The sequence below is a fragment of the Myotis lucifugus genome, unplaced genomic scaffold, assembly GCF_000147115.1.
Source record: "Myotis lucifugus unplaced genomic scaffold, Myoluc2.0 scaffold_802, whole genome shotgun sequence".
NCBI lineage: Eukaryota > Metazoa > Chordata > Mammalia > Chiroptera > Vespertilionidae > Myotis > Myotis lucifugus.
The window spans coordinates 116,066-134,128 of record NW_005871850.1 but is presented as its reverse complement, the minus strand read 5'-3'; the positions used below and the strand labels follow the sequence as shown (position 1 = coordinate 134,128).

General features: G+C 54.0%; 1 protein-coding gene across 3 annotated transcripts in view; it reads left to right on the top strand.

Moving 5' to 3' along the window:
• TRAPPC9 (trafficking protein particle complex 9) overlaps window positions 1-18,063 on the top strand; it is a 154,148-nt gene that overhangs the window by 34,304 nt on the left and 101,781 nt on the right. For all 3 annotated transcript variants that reach the window (XM_023747158.1, XM_023747159.1, XM_023747160.1), the window contains 8 exons: window positions 2,138-2,264; window positions 4,683-4,828; window positions 6,495-6,580; window positions 9,610-9,736; window positions 10,630-10,762; window positions 12,517-12,680; window positions 13,427-13,579; window positions 15,484-15,608. In XM_023747158.1, coding sequence (XP_023602926.1) covers window positions 2,138-2,264; window positions 4,683-4,828; window positions 6,495-6,580; window positions 9,610-9,736; window positions 10,630-10,762; window positions 12,517-12,680; window positions 13,427-13,579; window positions 15,484-15,608 — 1,061 coding nt within the window. The remainder of the gene's footprint in view (window positions 1-2,137; window positions 2,265-4,682; window positions 4,829-6,494; window positions 6,581-9,609; window positions 9,737-10,629; window positions 10,763-12,516; window positions 12,681-13,426; window positions 13,580-15,483; window positions 15,609-18,063) is intronic.

The window sequence follows — 18,063 nt, the reverse complement described above, 5'->3', positions numbered from 1 at the left end:
TATGCATGGCCTGCACAGGCCAACACCCTGGCATTGCTGTGTAGTTCTCAATATTGTTTTCTATTCTTTTAAAAATTGGATTATTTTAAAATTGAATTTATTCATAAATATAGTTTCGCATCCTGGTTTTCCACAGAATGTAACAGACATTTCCCATATGACGGCAGAGCTTTGTAAGCGTCGTTTTCAGTGGCGCCTGAATGTGCGTCCTATTACTGTGCCTCATCTTCTCCCGCCATGCCTTCATCGTCGGATATGCAGCTTCTTTCTAATTATGCACCAAGTCTTCCTTCTCCAGGCAGCTCCCCTCTGGGTGCCATTCTGGGGTCTCTAGAGACCCTTCAATAGTTTCTAGGTGGTGCTTTACCTGGGTGATGAGACAGGAAGCTGATGGCTTGAAATAATTGCCTTTCATTGTGGTAGATCATGTTTATGTACTTGAAGAGAACGAGGGAAATATTTAATCTCCCGCTGTGCTTGAATGGCTGCTGATCAGGGCCCCCGAGGTGTCGCTGTATAAACCAAGTGAGTCACAGGTGCAGGCAGTGCCACGGAGGCGTCAGCGTGGCTCGCTGTGTTGAAGCCCGTCTGCGTTCTGCTGAGGAGAGAGAGGCTGGTTCTGGTCCGGGGAGGGCGTGTCCACCCTGCTGGCCTGGCAGGTCGCTCATCAGTGTAGCGGTGGCACGTGACCGTTCCCAGCCTCGTAGCTGGGCCGAGGGCTGCCTGGGTGTGCTTGCAGAGTGAAGAAAAGCAGAGTTGGTTTTTCTTGCTACGTAAGATGTTTAACTGGCTGAGTATCATGTTTCCAGCGATCTGTGTTGTCTTCTGCGTTTTCACTTATTGGGGCAATCGCCAAACAGAAGAGGCTGGAAGTCACCCTCATTTCCCGGGGCTCCCTGCTCACGTCTACCAGCCAGTTCCTGATACCTCATCGCATTCGTCCTTGGTCACTCTTGACATGGGAGACAGGCTCAGAAGGTTGGGTGGCTTCCCCACGGTGCACACAGCAGCCAGGGAGGACAAGCCTTTAGCGGACCAGGTCCGACTGCCTCGCCGTGGGCCTCCCCCGGGCGCCCTGCTACTCTTCTCTCCAGGTCTGTCTGCAACGACAGAGGAAACAATGGCCAAGGAGTGAGCCCCGAACTCCCCCCTCGCCCCCCAACTTCCTTGATTCTTCTAAACAGTATAGTGACAAGACCAGACACGTGATCTTTGACAAGCCATCTGACATCACTTTGTCTCTGCCTTTTCCTCTGCGAAACGGACGTAGCGAGGCCTACCTGCCTGAGTTGCCATGTGTTTGGTTTTTTTTTGAAATATATTTTATTGATTTTTTACAGAGAGGAAGGGAGAGGGATAGAGAGTTAGAAACATTGATGAGAGAGAAACATTGATCAGCTGCCTCCCACACACCCCCTACCGGGGATGTGCCCGCAACCAAGGTACATGCCCTTGACTGGAATCGAACCCGGGACCCTTCAGTCCCCAGGCCGACGCTCTATCCACTGAGCCAAACCAGTCAGGGCTGCCATGCGTTTTAGGCTGGAAAGTGCGTTCGTGGGGGTCGCACTTACAGTCTGCGAGCAGGTAGGGGAGCACGTCGCAGACACAAGCAAACGCCATGATGGTCACTGTGTTCTCTTCCTCCCTCCTAGGGACAGGGTGGGGTGGGTGGGGAAAATGGTCGTCTCACAAGGCTCCCTTTCGGCATCAGAAATGTAGACCTGAACTTCTCTCGAATATCGTTATGCGGACGGACGCAGACTCCTGGGGTGGGCCTGGCGTTTGGCTTGGACCTGGGGACTGCTGGACAAATATTGGCTAAGGAATAAACATGCCGGTCTGCATCCTGCCCGCCTGCTGACTTTCCTGGGAAATGCAATCTAGAAGACAGTAACTTAGTTTCCCGTTACCCACAGGCCCTAAATGGAGCCGCTGCTATGGCCGTCTAAATACATCGAACAAAGCTCCCACTTTCTTTGGGTCTCTTGTGGTCGCTGCCCCTTTATCGCTGTCAGAAGATGGGGCTCATTGAACTGTCAGGGTTTGGGTTGAAGTTTACTTTTGCTTAAATAAAGTAAAAGCTTCCCACATTGACTTTGGTCTCACCTTTGTTTTATTTCTATTTTCTCTTCAGAAAAGAAAGACGTGACGCAGAGCCTGGAGAGCTACACGTCCAAGTGCCCTGGGACGATGGAGCTCATCACCCTGCCGGACGGCCTCAGCCTGCCGCCTGTGCCCCTCACCAAGCTGCCCATCGTCAGGTAGGGCGGCTGGCGAGTGCGGGAGGTGTGCGTCACGCTGGGCTTGTCCTCAGCCCTGGTCGTGAACAAGACCTTTGGATGAGTCTCCATTTGTCGCTGGCTGTCTATTGTCTCGTCGGACCTCATCAGCAGTCCTAGCAAATGTAAGGGGTGTCCCGGGATGCGAGGATGGCCAGCATGTTACGGAGCCCGGGTTTCTGGGCTGCCCAGGGGCCTGTGCCAGGGGCTGCCACACCCAGACCAGTCACTCCTCCCGGGTTCAAGCCAAGACGGCCCAACTGAAGTATAAGCACCTTGTTTTATCCCTGCAGGACCCTCCACACATGAGCATGTACATAAAAGCCAGCCCGACTGTTACTGCCCAGACAGTCATGTGGGTTGTGTGCACACTGCCAGCCACGGATTACTGAGGGAGAAATGAGCGGAGTGGAGATGCCATTGACAGAAAGCCAGTGGGCCTGTCGTTGGCCTGGGGTCGGGGGAGGGATGGCTGATGGTGGTTGTTTTTTATGCACCAACATTGAACTCCTTCAACCCGGTGAGAGCTCTGCAGTTAATGAGGCCGTTTTTATTGATGAGGATCAAAACCCTCCAGTCAGAATGAGCTTCGAGTTGCTTTGAGTGGCTTTGGTGCTTTTAAAATGTAAACTCTTAAGTTAATTATACTGTTTGAGGAAGGATTACAGGCCTTTATTCAAAAAGGGGCCTGGAGGCCACGCTAGTCAGGGTGGTTTTCCTTGTCGTCTGAAATGGGGCAAAGCCAGCCTCCCAGTGTTAGGAGGAGGCTCCCATGCCCCACCAGGGTCCTCCGTGGCCCAGCCCTTCCGTCCCGCTGAGTATCACCCAGCCCATCACCTCCCTCTGGGGTGTCTGAAGATAGTGAGATGTGCACAGCAGCATTCGGGAGTCTGAGGGGGTGGTCCCATCACTAGCCTGGCTGGGGTTCATGCCCTCTCTGGCCGTCTCAGCCATGTGGGTTTAGAGGGGTGGGTGCCCTCCACACTGTCCCGATGTGGGCAGAGATGGCGAGTTTTCGTCATGCCCGTCTGCAGAGCTCTCCACTGGGTCTCAGGTGTGTTTCTGCTGCGAGTTAGGTCGATGGAGTGAAAAGCAAGGGAGAGAGGTGAGTTCTTTCCCGGTCGCCGCTCTCTGCCAGTCTGTATCACTTCCCTGGTTAGTGTTCCGCCATTGCTTTCACGGCCCCAGTTAGCAGCAGCATTCCGCGGCGTCAGGTTTTAAAATGTTAACAGTCTCTAAAGTCTCTAAAAATACTCCCTGTCTTGGACGTCTTGTCCCTGGGATTCTGCTTTCTTGGTTGGTGGCAGCTTCGAAGAACAAACATACAGTATTAGTTCTGCAGCGACTCTTGCTGCATGAAGTCAGTGCCTCGTGACTGGTTTTCCCTAGGATGCGTTTCATAAGAAGACATTGGTGCTCAGTTCTGGTTGTGAGTGAATGCCATGGCTGCCCGCTGCTTTCCTTGTCTGGCTGACCACGCCCTCCGAATTCCTTTGCATATTTTATTATTAGTTTTTTTATCCTTACCAAAGGATATTTTTTTCATTGATTTTTTTTTTTGAGAGTGAAAGGGAGGGAGGTGGCGGGGGGGGGGGGGGAGGAAAGAAGAGAGAGAGAGAGAGAGAGAGAAACATTCATGGGAGAGAGACACGTTGACTGGTTGCCTCCCAAAAGCATCCTGACCAGGGCCGGGGGTTGAGCCTGTGACTGAGGTACGAGCCCTTGACCGGAGCCGACTGGGCAGGTGTGGTGTGTAACGAGGGAGGACACGGAAGTGGTTGCAGGGCCTGGATGTGCGCAGGCTCCGTGGATTAGTAAACCTGCGGTACACGCAGGCTGGTTGGTGGGAGCGTGAGCATTGCTGAGCACCCGTCCCAGCTGGGAAAGCAGCGTAAGGTACAGCCAGGCCGATGGAGACCCAGTCATTCCCTTAAATGAGGCAGCGGTGCTGTTGACCTTCACATGTGGGCCCTGGGCCTGAGCGATCGGGGCTGCCCTTCTGTTTGCTGTGTGGGTGCTCGGCAGGAAGGAGAGAGCAGGGAGAAGAGGGAACCTGAGTGGGGCAGCTCGAGTCCTCCCAGCAGTCTGAGGGCTCACCGCACTTCATGGACCCGGGGCCCAGGTCTGGGGCCGGCCTGCCACTGGCCCCGGCACACAGTGCTGCAGTGCAGTTCAGGTTTCAACCGGGCCTCCGGCTGCGGGGTCACCGCCCCGTCCTGGGAGGGTCCGGGCCACCGAGTGCAGCATTCGCGCTGTCCTGCCTAATCGGAGCAATTTCTTTCCCTCAGTTTCTTTGCTGTGGGATGCACTGTTGTCCTGACACAGACTGCTGGGTGGTATTTCCGCTGAAACCAAGCTGACAAGGCAGGTGACGTATTTCTGTTCCATTTGAAACTGCAGGCATGTGAAACTGCTGAACCTCCCTGCCAGCCTCCGGCCGCAGAAGATGAAGAGCTTGCTGGGTCAGAACGTGTCCGCCAAGAGCCCCTTCATCTACTCGCCCATCATTGCCCACAGCCGTGGGGAGGAGCGGAGCAAGAAGATCGGTAGGACCGTCCTCCTGGCTTTCGAGCTTCGCCGAGCCCGCCCACACGCAGCCAAGCCTTCGCGCGTGCAGGCATCTGCACAGAGCAGTCTCTCCTCTCGGCTTACCGGTTCGCTGCTTCCGTCGGGCAGTTGTCATAGATCTGACTTTTAAAAATGTGTTTCACGAAAGGGGATGTTTGTGGGAGTTGTAGAGGCCAGAGGGCTCTGTTAGCGGAGACTCATGCGAACTGCAGCAGGGCAGTAAGTGGAGTGATTTCCAAGGCCTGTCGTGGCTTCCGAGCCACTGGGATGAAAGGCTGACTCCATTCAGGGTTGGGTGGGGATAAGGACAGAGGCGGGCCCTTGGCGCCTGGGGCTGTGCGGCTGCAGGGTCAGCCCCGGGGCCGGCCCTGCCTCTATTTTTTCCTCTCCCGGCTTAAGAAATTGTCAAGATTTCATTTTATGAAAATAATCCTCTGTGCTGCAGTGATCCTCATAACTGCAGGCGCTACAGGCATCCTAGTCCCAGTTTACAGACGGAAAACAAGACGGCAAATCTAAATCGCCCGCCTGGGTGGAGCTCGGACGTGGCTGAGCTCAGGCCCCAGCCAGGTCAGTGGTCACAGCCAGGGCATCTCCTTTAGCACCTGGCTCCCCATCACAGCGAGAAGCACCTGCTCACCTGGACGGAGGATGCATTCAGTGGGTGAGGCAAGATTTTTTCTGAGATGTAACAGAAGCTGCAGCCAGAATGCATATTATTGGTTGAACACTCATGGGTAGGAAAATGTAATTTACATTCTGTGGCTTCTTTCTCTTTGGTAACATACTCATCAGCTAGGACCTGCCTAGAGGTTTGAAGAACCACGTATCTTTATCCCACAATTCCAGTCTCCATGAACGAGTCTTCTTGTATGATTGGGGGAGTTGTGTAATTGACACCCCTCTTCTCTTGCCAGCTGTCAGCCAGGCCGCTCTCAGCTCCTCCAGGCCGCTCTTGGGGCTTTGCCACATGGCCTCCATAGGCCTTCTCTGGCTTTGAATCTTTTCTTTCAGGATTCACCTGATTAGACCAGGCCCACCCAGGGTACTCTCCCTTTTGATTAACCCCAAGTCGACCGATTGGAGACCTTAGTCAGTCTGCAGAATCCCTTTACCTTTGTTACAGAGCAGAACCTCCTCCTCATATTCGCACTCGGGAGAGGCTCTCCCAGGGCACCTGCCCCAGGCTGGGCGTCATCTCAGAACTCTGCCTCCCACAGGTGGTGACCTGCAGCCGCCCTGGGAGTGGTCAGGGAGGAGAAGCCACTGTGTTACGGAGGGGAGAGACAGGGGACCAAGCTAATATGTCACTTAACTGGCCTCGGGTCCCGGGAAGCTGTGCGGCTGGCGGCTCTGCGCCCAGCTTGGTGCTGTCAGGACTGATTCGGTTTTGTGAGCCTGCATTTGGCTTGATAGCGAGAATCAGTCTCTGCCGATGGCGAGAAATACCTGTCATGTGGCACCCAAGTGGCGGTAGGACCTGCTCTGGTTCCGAGAAAGCCTGTGGGGAAACCAGCTTTGCCTTGGCTACCTCATGACGATATTTATGCCTGCTGCTTCACCGGAGAAAGGACTTGCCAGAGGAAACCATGTGAAATACGCAGAGTACCAGCTAACACATGGACCCTGTGTGTGTGTTTCTAGATTTCCAGTGGGTGCAGGGAGACGTGTGCGAAGTCCAGCTGATGGTGTACAACCCCATGCCCTTTGAACTCCGAGTTGAGAACATGGTATGTATCACCACTCATTCGACCCTTTGGGGCTGACTACCACCTTGCTATGAAGATGTGTTTTTTACCTAATACTTGAGGCTCACATCCTAAGCTGTGTCAGGTTTTGTATTTGCTTTGTCAGGGCTGGTCAGCTTGTAAGTGGAGATCACACCTTATCTTTCCCGAGTCTCTAGTGCCTGGTGCTTGGTCGGTGTTTGAATCAGTGGACAGAGACCCCTCTGATTGGGACTCACATCGTGTCTAGTTGCTTGGAAATCAGATTTGAAATTGTCTCCTTGAGGTTTGCGTGCTACGATCACAGGTCACGTTGCTGCTGCATGATGATGAGGTGACCAAGGCTGAGGGAGAGGGTGACGTTCTCATCACTCTCCTGGGCTTTTTCTCAGCCTCGAGACCCAGGTGCTGGTCCTGTGCGCAGGGCGTTCAAGCTCACCAGGGAGCGGTGTCTGTCGGAAGTGCTCACCTGACTCCATTGTGGGAGGGGCTTTATCCTGGCTGTCCGGGCTGATCCCAGTGATCCCAGGGCAGAGCCCACTGCGCAAGTCCCCTGTGTGCACGTTCACAGGGAGGCCTGCAAAGGAGGGTTGAGACACTCGGAGTTTTCCGACTCACATTCAGGGGCCAGGGCAGGTGCTTCGTGCAGGTGTCTGGCTGAGTGCCATGCCATGGCCAGGCCTCGGGCGGGGCACCGGGGCCCGATCCCTGCGGTGATGTGGTCAGTGCTGTGGTGTGGGGGTGCATGAGGGGCCGCAGGACCCCTGTGCAGTCAGGCAGGGATGACGACGGCTCGGCTGAGAGCACCAGGTGAGTCAGAGTTCCCAGGTGGGCGGGGCGTTATTTACGGTGATGCTTAGGCCTTCAGCACGCGGCATAGTTTTCTGAAATCTGTGTGAGTTCTTAGAGCGTCCGCTGCATATTGAGCTGACAGTGCTGAGGCTGTTCAGAGGCGGGCCTTGGAGGGTGCTGCCCCCCATGGTACAGGAACGTGCTGGCCTCCTGCTCGGCTTGTGACCAGGCCTCTCCAGGGACTGTCTCTTGGCCAAACAGGGAATGATAGTTGTTTAGAGAATCCTCCCCAAAGTGATCAAAGTATCATCTGCCTCCTGCTTTTTCTTATACTGTTTTTTTTTTTTTTAATATTTTCATTGATTTTTTACAGAGAGGAAGGGAGAGAGATAGAGTCAGAAACATCGATGAGAGAGAAACATCGATCAGCCGCCTCCTGCACATCCCCCACTGGGGATGGGCCCGCAACCCAGGTACATGCCCTTGACCGGAATCAAACCCGGGACCCTTCAGTCCGCAGGCCGACGCTCTATCCACTGAGCCAAACCGGTTTCGGCATTCTTATACTGTTTTTATCTTTAAAAAAGTAGCTTTTCATAAAAAATTGGGAAGAACAAAGACTAAAATAGAAATGACCACTAGGAGCCTTGGCTGGTGTGGCTCAGCAGTTAGAGTGTCGGCTGGTGCACCACAGGGTCTCAGGGGCTCCCTGTCAGGGGCACGTAGCTAGGTCGCAGGTTTAGTCCCTGGCCCAGGTCAGGGTGTGTGTGGGAGGTCACCAATCAATGTGTCTCTCTCCCATCCGCATTTCTCTCTGTCTCTCTCCATTCTACTCTCTCTTAAAAAAAAAATGACACTAGGAGGTAGCCCCCCAGTCACGGTCAGGTTTTAAAAAATTAAGTCATGAAATATCTCAAACATATGACATGTTACAGGGAATAATAAACATTCACATATCCACCATCCACATTTAGAAAATGTTAACAGCTGGCCATATTTGCGTTAGCTATTTTAAAAAGAAACAAAATGCGGCTATATTTCACCTAGAGGCAATAGCCATCTAATTGGTTTCTGTTTCTACTCCTGCCCATGACATCTGTTCTTTACATAGTTGGATCATTTCTCACTTCTGCTCAAAACCTGGGCTCAGGGGTGCTCACTGCCACTAGAGTGTGTCTTGGGTGCTTTCTGTAGACAGAGGTAGGACAATTGTGCATGCATGTACATTAGACACGAACTTCCATATGTACCCATGTGGACATGCATGTCCATATGTATCGACACATGTACACACAGACACGCACACCCACATGCACCTATAAGCATGTACACACAGCCATGTATGCCCATATGTGCCTACATGCATGCACACACAGACATGAATGTCCACATATACCTACTTGCATGTATGTCCATATGTGCCTACATGCATGCCCCTGCATATGTGTACATAGACTCATGCCCATATGCACAGCACAAACACAAATTTCATAAATCCCGACTTCACAGGGGTACCTCCAGTTCTAATCCGTCTCCATAAGTCCTCTCTCGCCTTCCTCCATTCCACACCTGCGTCCCTCTTCCAGCGTGAGAACTCGGGCTCACAGCATCACCACGTTCTTGCTAGGTTATTGCAGCAGTACCTTCCCTTTTTAAAAACGACGCCTTGGTCACTCTGCTAAATGCACTTACTAGTTTTTCCACTTAGATTCCGTAGGGTTTTCTGTGGCCACAGTGTGTGTGTGTGTGTGTGTGTGAGTGAATAACTGTCTGTGTGCCTTTCATTTCCTTTTCTTGCCTTCTTGCCCTGGGGCATGTCTGTTACAATGTTGGGCCGTCCAGAGCTGACATCCTGCCTCGTTTCCAGTCGTGGGGCAGCTCCTTGAGGCCAGGGACTCGGTCTCGTTCACTGTCAATTCGGAAATGAGCTGATGATTCATAGATGCTGGACGATATATTTCCACGCTTCATGTTTTTTCTTTTGTGTTTACATTCCCATTTGGTAAAACAAAACCAAATGAAGATAGAAAATAGCGTCGGGCTGATATCAGGAGGGATGTGTTCAGGCACACAGGCTGCTTCCATTCCCGCTGTCTCGTGTGAACGCGCTTTCGCCCGCCTCCACGGCCTCTGGCGTGCTGTGAGAGCCCGTGAGTGGCCGCACCCCGGCTGCTCTGGAGCTGAGTGCGGGGTTGTGGGTCTGGGCTGTGCTTATTCATGTCGCCCACCCCTTGTTCCAGGGGCTCCTCACGAGTGGAGTGGAGTTCGAGTCTCTTCCTGCGGCACTTTCCCTCCCGGCCGAGTCTGGTCTTTACCCAGTGACGCTCGTTGGGGTCCCCCAGACGACGGGGACGATTTCCGTGAACGGTAAGGGGGTTTCTCTCCGATCCAGGTCGGTAGGACGGCCACCGCTCTGTTGCCCTGACTCACGGGGGCCTGTCACCGGTCAGCAGCATCCTGGTCCCGACCACCGGCCATTGCTTCATTTTGTTACGTAGGGAACCTCAAAATTTCAAAGCCACTTTATTTATTTCATTTTTTATTTTTAAATAAAATTTTATTGATTTCAGAGAGGGAGAGATAGAGGCATAAATGATGAGAGAGAATCATTGATTGGCCGCCTCCTGCACACCCCCTACTGGGGATTGAGTCCACAACCCGGACATGTGCCCTGACTGGGAATTGAACCGTGACCTCCTGGTTCATAGGTCGATGCTCAACCACTGAGCCACGCTGGCCGGGCTCAAAAGCCATTTTAAAGCTTGAACAATTTCAAGTGCTTATGTAACTGAGGGAGTTTTTTTTGTCGTGGAAATTTTGCTAATCTTAGGTTGTCGTTCCTGTCCACAAGCAGCAGGTTTGCTGTCTCACATGGTGGTGATGATGACAATAATCGGCTCTGGAGCTTAGACTTTGAATCATTTTTCAAAGACTTAAGTCACGTGATGTCCTGGAAAGGAGTGCTGGCTCTCACTCTCAGGTTATAGACAGCCACACTTGAAAAGCACTTCAGGAAAGGGACGAGATGGAATTAAGTTGTGCAGAGATCCCAGTTTACAGAGACCTCACAGGCACATGTTCACTGGGGCTCAGGCAGCCTGGTAAGGTGGGCATGCGGGTGCTGCGATTAGCTCCGCCTCCAGGGGGAAGCCGCGGGGCCTGTGGGTGGGACTGGCAGGTGACGGGCCTGAACCTCAGCTCGGCCCTCAGGCCTGAGACTGGACGCTGGCCGGGTGGAAGCCCCTCCTCTTGTCTCCTAGGTTACCACACCACCGTCTTTGGCGTCTTCAGCGACTGTTTGCTGGACAACCTCCCAGGAATAAAGAACAACGGCTCCACAGTCGAAGTCATTCCTGCTCTGCCCAGACTGCAGATCAGCACGTCTCTGCCCAGGTAGATGCCACAGAGCAGGTACCAGCCTCCGGACCACACGTGGCACTGAGGCAGATGGCTCAGTGTGCGTCTCTCCGCGTGCGCCTCTCGGGCACCGGGAGCCTGAGTCAGGCTCCAACTTTGCGACTAGAGTGTGGGCAAGGGCTGTGTCGGGACAGGGGGAGCGATGGGCTCTGTGACAGCGAGGGGGGAAGCGGAAGGGTTCTTACCCAGAGCAGACGCAGTGTGCACTTAGCCTCTGCAGTCACAGCTTTTGTGAATACAGTGAGGGGTGGGCACACGCAGGTTAAATTACCTAAAAGATAAATCCGTAAGTCAGGATGCAAGATCACAACAGTAATAATGCTCGTAAGCCCTAGCCAGTTTGGCTCAGTGGATAGAGCATTGGCCTGTGGACCAAAGGGTCCCGGGTTCGATTCCGGTCAAGGGCACGTACCTCGGTTGCAGGCTCCTCCCTGGCCCTGGTCGGGACGTGTGCAGGAGACAACCAATCGATGTGTTTCTCTCACATCGATGTTTCTCTCTGTCTTTCCTTCTCTCTTCCACTCTCTCTGAAATCAGTGGAAAAATATCCTTGGGTGAGATGAACAACAACAACAAAAAGACATAATACAAATAAACAATACAGTAATTAATAGTAATATAAGAATAAACTTGGCATTTTGTGTACTCATACTGCAAACCCACTTTTGTCAACCCCTGTACCTATTAATTACAGTATAGGTAGTGGGATAGATTACTTTTTGCATAAGCATATAACATAAGCTAAACACATTTACTTCAATGACGTCAGAAAGCTCATCGTAAAAAGTATCTCAGAATCCCATCACCATTCATGTCCTTGCTCTTGGAACTTGGGATTGTCTCCATTTTTGCTCTTATGGAGCATGCTGACTCTTTTGGCTGTTTTTGTAAGATGTGTCTTGGTATTTTCTGAAATGTCCTAAAAGCTCCCTCACACATGTCGTGGGCACTGTGCCGGATGCTGGGCGCAGGCCTGACACCAGTCCTGTCCTTGCCCAGGCAGTTCCAGTGCCGTGGGGAGGTGGACAGGGAGCAGCAGTCCCAGGGCGCTGTCCTCAGGACGCTGACAGGGCTGGGGGTCACAGGGGCTGCGGGAGTCCTTCCAGGAGGTGGCATACATGCCTGCGATGGGAGAGGTGAGGGAGGAGGAGTTAGCAGGTGAGTGGGCGGACAGGAGGGTTTTCTCAATAAGGGAGCAGCCTGAGAGACCAGAGGCAGGAAGAGCATCGCGTGAGTGAACTCAGAAGGGATCCTGGCACTCATTGTAAGAGCTAAAGGTGTAAAACTTTCAGAGGAAAGTTTTCATGCTCTTGGGTTAGGCAAAGAGTTCTGCTATTGACATCAAAAGCAAATTCTCTATCCGGGCTGGAACCAGAGGCCTTGGGCCGGGCATGACTGGTCCGTGAGCCCAACTTGCTTAAGCGTCGGCTTCTCCCTGCACAGCGCAGGTGTGAGACCGGCACTGGCTCAACACTCTTTTCTGTGCTTTGGACCAGACAGTGGGGAAGCTCTCTGTGGCGCGTATAAACACACTCGGGTCTGCCCGTCCTCTGTGGCCCATTCACCCTCCTGTTCCTGGTGGCGGGGCACTGCGTTCCCTGTTTAAAGCCCAGATTCCCTGTCCCTAGTTCTGAAATTCTACGTGCGGCGATATGAATACTTCTAAAATGCATTGGTTTTCTTTTCTTCTTTCCTTTTATGATGCATTATTGTTACTGCCATTATCCTAGATCTGCCCACTCCTTGCAACCTGCCTCTGGTGACGAAGTATCCACGCATGTGTCCGTCCAGCTTTTCAACGGAGAGACCCAGCAGCTTGTCATCAAGTTGGAGAACATCGGAGTGGAGCCCTTGGAGAAGCTGGAAGTCACCTCCAAAGTCCTCACCTCCAAAGGTGGGTGCTCCCGGCAGGTTGGCCCTGAGCAGTTTATCTCTCTATTCCAAAGACACGCTGTTCCGTGCCGTGTGCAGAGCGTCTGAAAGCTTCTCCCTCTGTCTGATGCCCTCGTGAAGGTGGCGTTCTAGTCACGTGTGAAGAGCGCACGCAGGAGGCTAATGGAGCAGAGGACGCACCCTGTACCCGCCTTTCTGTCCTAGACCCTCAGGAAGCATTCCTGAGCGAATGAATGCAGGGGCGTTGCAGGCTCAGAAGAGTTCTGCCTGGGACTCACCTGTCACCCGCAGCCAGGGTTTCCTGAGTGGGTCCAGCGCCCGGAGCCCATGCATCCCTCTGACAGCCTTTCCGTGGGCCACTGACCTCAGCAGGCCCGAGGCACAGGGCATCTCCATGCGTGCACTGGAGGGTGGACTCCGACAGTGAGCGTTAGCACGTGTGTGCATTTATGAGCGTGTGTCATGCACACTCCTTGTGGAAAACCACAGGAAGCCGCTCAGTGGTTGCAAAGGTGACTTGGCTTCAAGCTGGGCGCCTCACTCCTCTTCGTGCCTCACTCACACACCCAGGTGATGGCCTCCCAACACCCAGGACTGGCACTTTCTTGGCACTTTGATCTATAACATTTGAAATGGTTTGCGTTTTTCTTGGCTTTCTGAGAATGCATCAGAACTGCCCAGGGGGATCAGCGAGCCTCCTGTTGCCTCAGTCACGTTATCACCATCGCACTGTTGTTGTCGTTGCAGAAAAGCTGTACGGCGACTTCCTGAGCTGGAAGCTGGAAGAAGCCCTGGCCCAGTTTCCCCTGCAGCCCGGCCAGGTGGCCACACTCACTGTCAACATCCAGGTGAAGCTGGACTTCTCGTGCCAGGAGAACCTCCTCCAAGACCTCAGCGACGGTGAGCTTCCCGCTCCCATTGGTGCTCCGCGGCCCCGGAGCTGCGCCGCCGCCCGTGCTTGTCACTCACTAACTCAAGCTGCTTGAGACTCCTGGGCGCCTCATTACCCGAGTGAGTCCCCGTTCATCTGAGAGCAGCAAAGGGCTTCTCAGTTAAAGTTCCTCGTTCACACCCTTCATTGTGCTGTGCTCAGGGGCCAGGAGGGCACCCTGAGTTGGTGGAGTGAGGGAACTGCATTTTTCAAGTTCACCTGCTGTGATCTAATTAGGGGATGATCAAGCTCTCCTCAGAGTCTGGTGATTTCTCTGAGGCCTCAGGGTCTAGAGAACATGGGACTTTATATTTGGGAATCTCTGATTACAGATAAGATCCCATGGATTAATTATGTCAAATTATGAAGCGTGCATTCAGACATTCATGTGGCGGCATTGTGGGTGTATTAGTTAGCTCTGCCATAACAAAAGACCACCGACAGTGTGGCTGTACAACAGAAATTTATTTCTCACGGCTCTGAAGGGTGGGCGTCTGAGAGCAGGGGCTGGCATGGCTGGGTTCTGGTGAGGGGCCTTCTCCTGGCCTGCAGGTGCCTACCTGACCCCACCATGTCCTCACGTGGCAGAGAGAGCGCTCTGGTGTCTGTTGTAAGGGCACCAGCCGTGTGGGCTTAGGCCCCATCCTCATGACCCCATTTAACCTCAGGGAACAGCAGGTACAGAGGCCTGACCCTCGGTAAGGCAGTGGATTGTACCTTCAGAGGCTAGATGTCTCTCTCGCTCTCTGGGAACTGAACTTGGTCTCCCTGCCAGCCTCTCCCAGCCTTCCCTGTGTGCTAAGGAAGTGATGCGGTCAAGTCGAACTTGAGAGACTAGGTTAGTTATGGGTTTTGTCTTATTAATTCATTTGCTTACCATTTACTGAGGGCTCGTGATCTGCGTGAGCCCGTGCCAGCTGCTGTGGGAGGTCCGGAAGTGGGAGTGACGAGGATTCTGCCTTCATGGAGTTTGTAGTCAGTAAGGAGTCGGGGACACACACACATTGCTGTAGTAATTGTAGCGGTTTCTGTTGGATGCTTGCCGGTGCCGGGTGCTGAGATACGTACTTTATATGCAGTGACTCATTCATGCTTCCAGACAATCCCACGGTCCGTGTGTTATAGCTGCTCCTGCTTTAGGGATGAGGCACTTCAGGCTCAAAGACGAAAAGGGACTTGGCCGAGGCCATTCAGCTGGATGGTGGAGAGGCTGGGAGTCAGGCCTCCAGGGTCTGATCTCCACCCACGTCCCTGGCAGCAGCTTGTGCTCCTGGGTCTGGACTGCAGGCAGGGAGCGGGTCCCGGGGTCACACGGTGCAGGGGGGTATTATGGAAGAGGATGCCTGTGACCAGAGACAATGACACTGGGAGGAGGGGGGGCCAGAGGAAGAGTTTCGGTGGAAGTGCCTGGATCCAGGAGCAGGAACAACAGGACTCAGAGCCTGGCCGTGGTCCCTATGAGGCTGCGCTACTTCCAGTCTGCCCTTCACTTAGTGTGTCATCCTTTGGGGTCCCACCCAGAGATTCCGGGACTCAGCGTCAGTGTCCTGCCTCCTTGGGGGACACTCAACGCCAGGGTTTTCCCCACCTGGCCCTGCGACTACGTCAGAGGCCCTGCTCACATCCTCGGCCCCTGGGTCCAGGTCTCTTCTGGAACCTGCAGGCCCCTCTGGGGAACTTGGTGCTGGGCTGTGTGTCTCCACGCAGCTTTTCCTGCTACGGGTGTGGGTGCTCGTTCCGGGGCGTCACCAGATGCAGGGAGCGCAGGCTGGGCTGGCAGCGGCTGGCTCTCCCCTCTTACTGTTTATGTCTGAGCGAGAGCTCCTCCCTCCATCCAGCTGCCCTCTCACTTCACTCCATCCTCACCTTTCAGATGGGATCAGCGTGAGCGGCTTCCCCCTGTGCAGCCCCTTCCGCCAAGTAGTGAGGCCACGTGTGGAGAGCAAGGCCTCGAACCCGCCCGAGGGCAGCAAGCCTGGGGACCCGAGCCACACGAAGGTGAGTTGGCCCCACACGCATGCCGCTGGCCACAGGGTCGGCGCTCGGCTCCTGCCCAGCCTTTCCGGAGGCAAGGTTCTGGGTGTTTCTCCAAAAGGGAAGGCGGCGTGGGTGCGGCAGCCGTGGTGTGTTTGTGGAATGTGGTTTCTCGGGTGCTCCTCTCGCCGGCGTGGGAAGCAGGCTCCCTGGGCCAGCGTGCTCCAACCGCGGTGTTGCTGACTCGCTTCCATGAAATCTGGGAATGCGGGGGTTCAACCAAGGCGGGCCCTGAGTGGAGTAGGCTGTTTCCTGCCTCTTTCTTCATTTGAAAAACGCATTTATTGCATTATTATTCCCAGTTCAGATGTTGATTCCATAAACTTTTCTTATTTCTTTGGCACCTCCTTCCCCTCATTGGTTTCCAGACACTCAGGCAGCCAGAGGCACGTGCGGTAGCAGGTGGGTGCAGTGCGAGGTTGGGGTGCGTGGGGGCCTCCAGACAAGCAGAGGGGGTCTTGTCCACAGAGCTCCTGCGTTTGAACTGGAGCACAGGTTTCGGGTCGCAGAGTCAGATTTAAAAATCCTGGGCCTCGCCCTTCCGGCTGGTTGGGTGATGGTGCATGAATTTTTCTTCAGTTGGAGTTGCGTGTTTTATAATGATTATAAATGTGGTGCTTGCTTGCACGTGTATTTAAATATAATTATTTAAATACCATTACTGTTTACTGAGTGCATCCTTGTTGTCTGGCACTTGTATGGAAATTGTTCTTCTAATTCTCACGATGACTCTGAGGGTGGTCTTCTCCTCCAGTGAGGGCGCTGGCTCCGGGAGATGCGACACGCTCAGTCCCTCCGGTCCCTGCCCGTCGCACTGTGACATGCCTTCCCTCCACCGCCCTCCTGAGTTTTGTGCATTGAGCCCAAAGCCACTCCCCCTCCCCCCTGCTAATCCTCTCCCAAGGATATTTTTTCCATGATTTTCAGAGAGAGTGGAAGGGAGGGAGGGAGAGAAGCATTGTGTGAGAGAGACACATGGATTGGTTGTCTCCTGCACGCACCCTGACCGGGGCTGTGGATCGAACTTGCAACCCAGGTACATTCCCTTGACCTGGAATTGACCCTGAGACCCTGTGGTGGGCAGGCTGACACTCTAACCACTGAGCACACTGGCCAGGGCAAGCCTCTTGATCCTGCTTTCCAGTCCTCGGTTTGGCCCCACCAACCGTGGCGGTTTATAGGTTCTCTCCGTCCCTTCCAGTCGTTCCTGTCTGTCCGCCAGGCCCACTGAGCCTTCTAAGTGTTGGCTTCTTGCCCAGGCCCCGGAGCTGGCCGTGGTGGACTGTGCTCTGCAGGCCCGGCCATGCCCAGTGCTGTCTGCTCAGAGGTGTTCTCAGCGTTTGAAATATCTCGTCAGGGAAGGGGGGACACTGGGATTTAGGGAAGGTCTGGGCCTCACCCTGGTTCATGGAGTTAGTTAGCGGTGACGGATCCAGGGTAGAATCTGGGTCCCTTCTAACCTGGACCCTGAGTAGGATGGGACCCATATCCAGACTCCGAGCAGGATGTCCCAGGTGACAGACCCCGTGCCCCCAAAGGCAGTGGGGAGGGGTGTGTGGGAGCAACTGCGTTAGTCGGTGGTCTGTTGCTGGGGAAGGTGATGGGGAGCTCGAAACTGAAACGATGCAGGGCCCCCCGGTGTCAGGGCGCGTCTGCTGCGGTTCTGTGGGACTCCTGAGGGGCGCGTGGTGCTGTGTGCCAGGCTTGGGGTGCTGCTGCGGGGGCCCCTATCACCCGGCCTCCTGGCACTGCCCAGCTTGTTACCTCACACATCTCCCCAAAGCAGGAAAGATGATTTAATTGGAAATGTGCTCAACCTGTAAAGCTATCACCCAGGAATGGCGTAGTCATGGAAACAAGTGAGTCAGTGGAAGCAGCTTCGAGGGAGGCCCTCGGGAAGTGAGAAGCGAGTGTGTCCTCAGGTTCCGGGAAGACGTCGTCCCTGTCCAGCGGGCACCCGCTGTCTGTCCATGGTCCCGAGGAGTCGTTCTGCGCGCTGTGTGGCGAGTCTGAGGACTGAACAGATTGTGTGATGTGGACGCAGGTTAGAAATGACCTTCCTCTCAGCCAGGCCCTGCAGCACGGCCTCCGGGCCTTGCGTCCCCGCTGTGACGTGCAGCGGCCTGCACAAGGCTGGTGGGCTTGCTCACAGAAACAGTCGGAATAGCCTTGTAGCCGTTAAGGAAATGGGACTCTTGTTAAAACCTCCCCATAGAGAACATTCCCAGCCCGATGGTTTCAGTCCTGCATTTTATGAAGCATTTAAGGGAGGAATAACATGGGTTTTATGTAAACTCTTCTTTCAGGAAACTTGAAAGAGAGTGAATACTCCTAAGTGTTCTGTGGGGTCAGCGTTGCCCTGGTACCAAAGCCGATGGAGAGGGTGTGGAGCCACAAGGACCTGGGCATAGAATCCGGG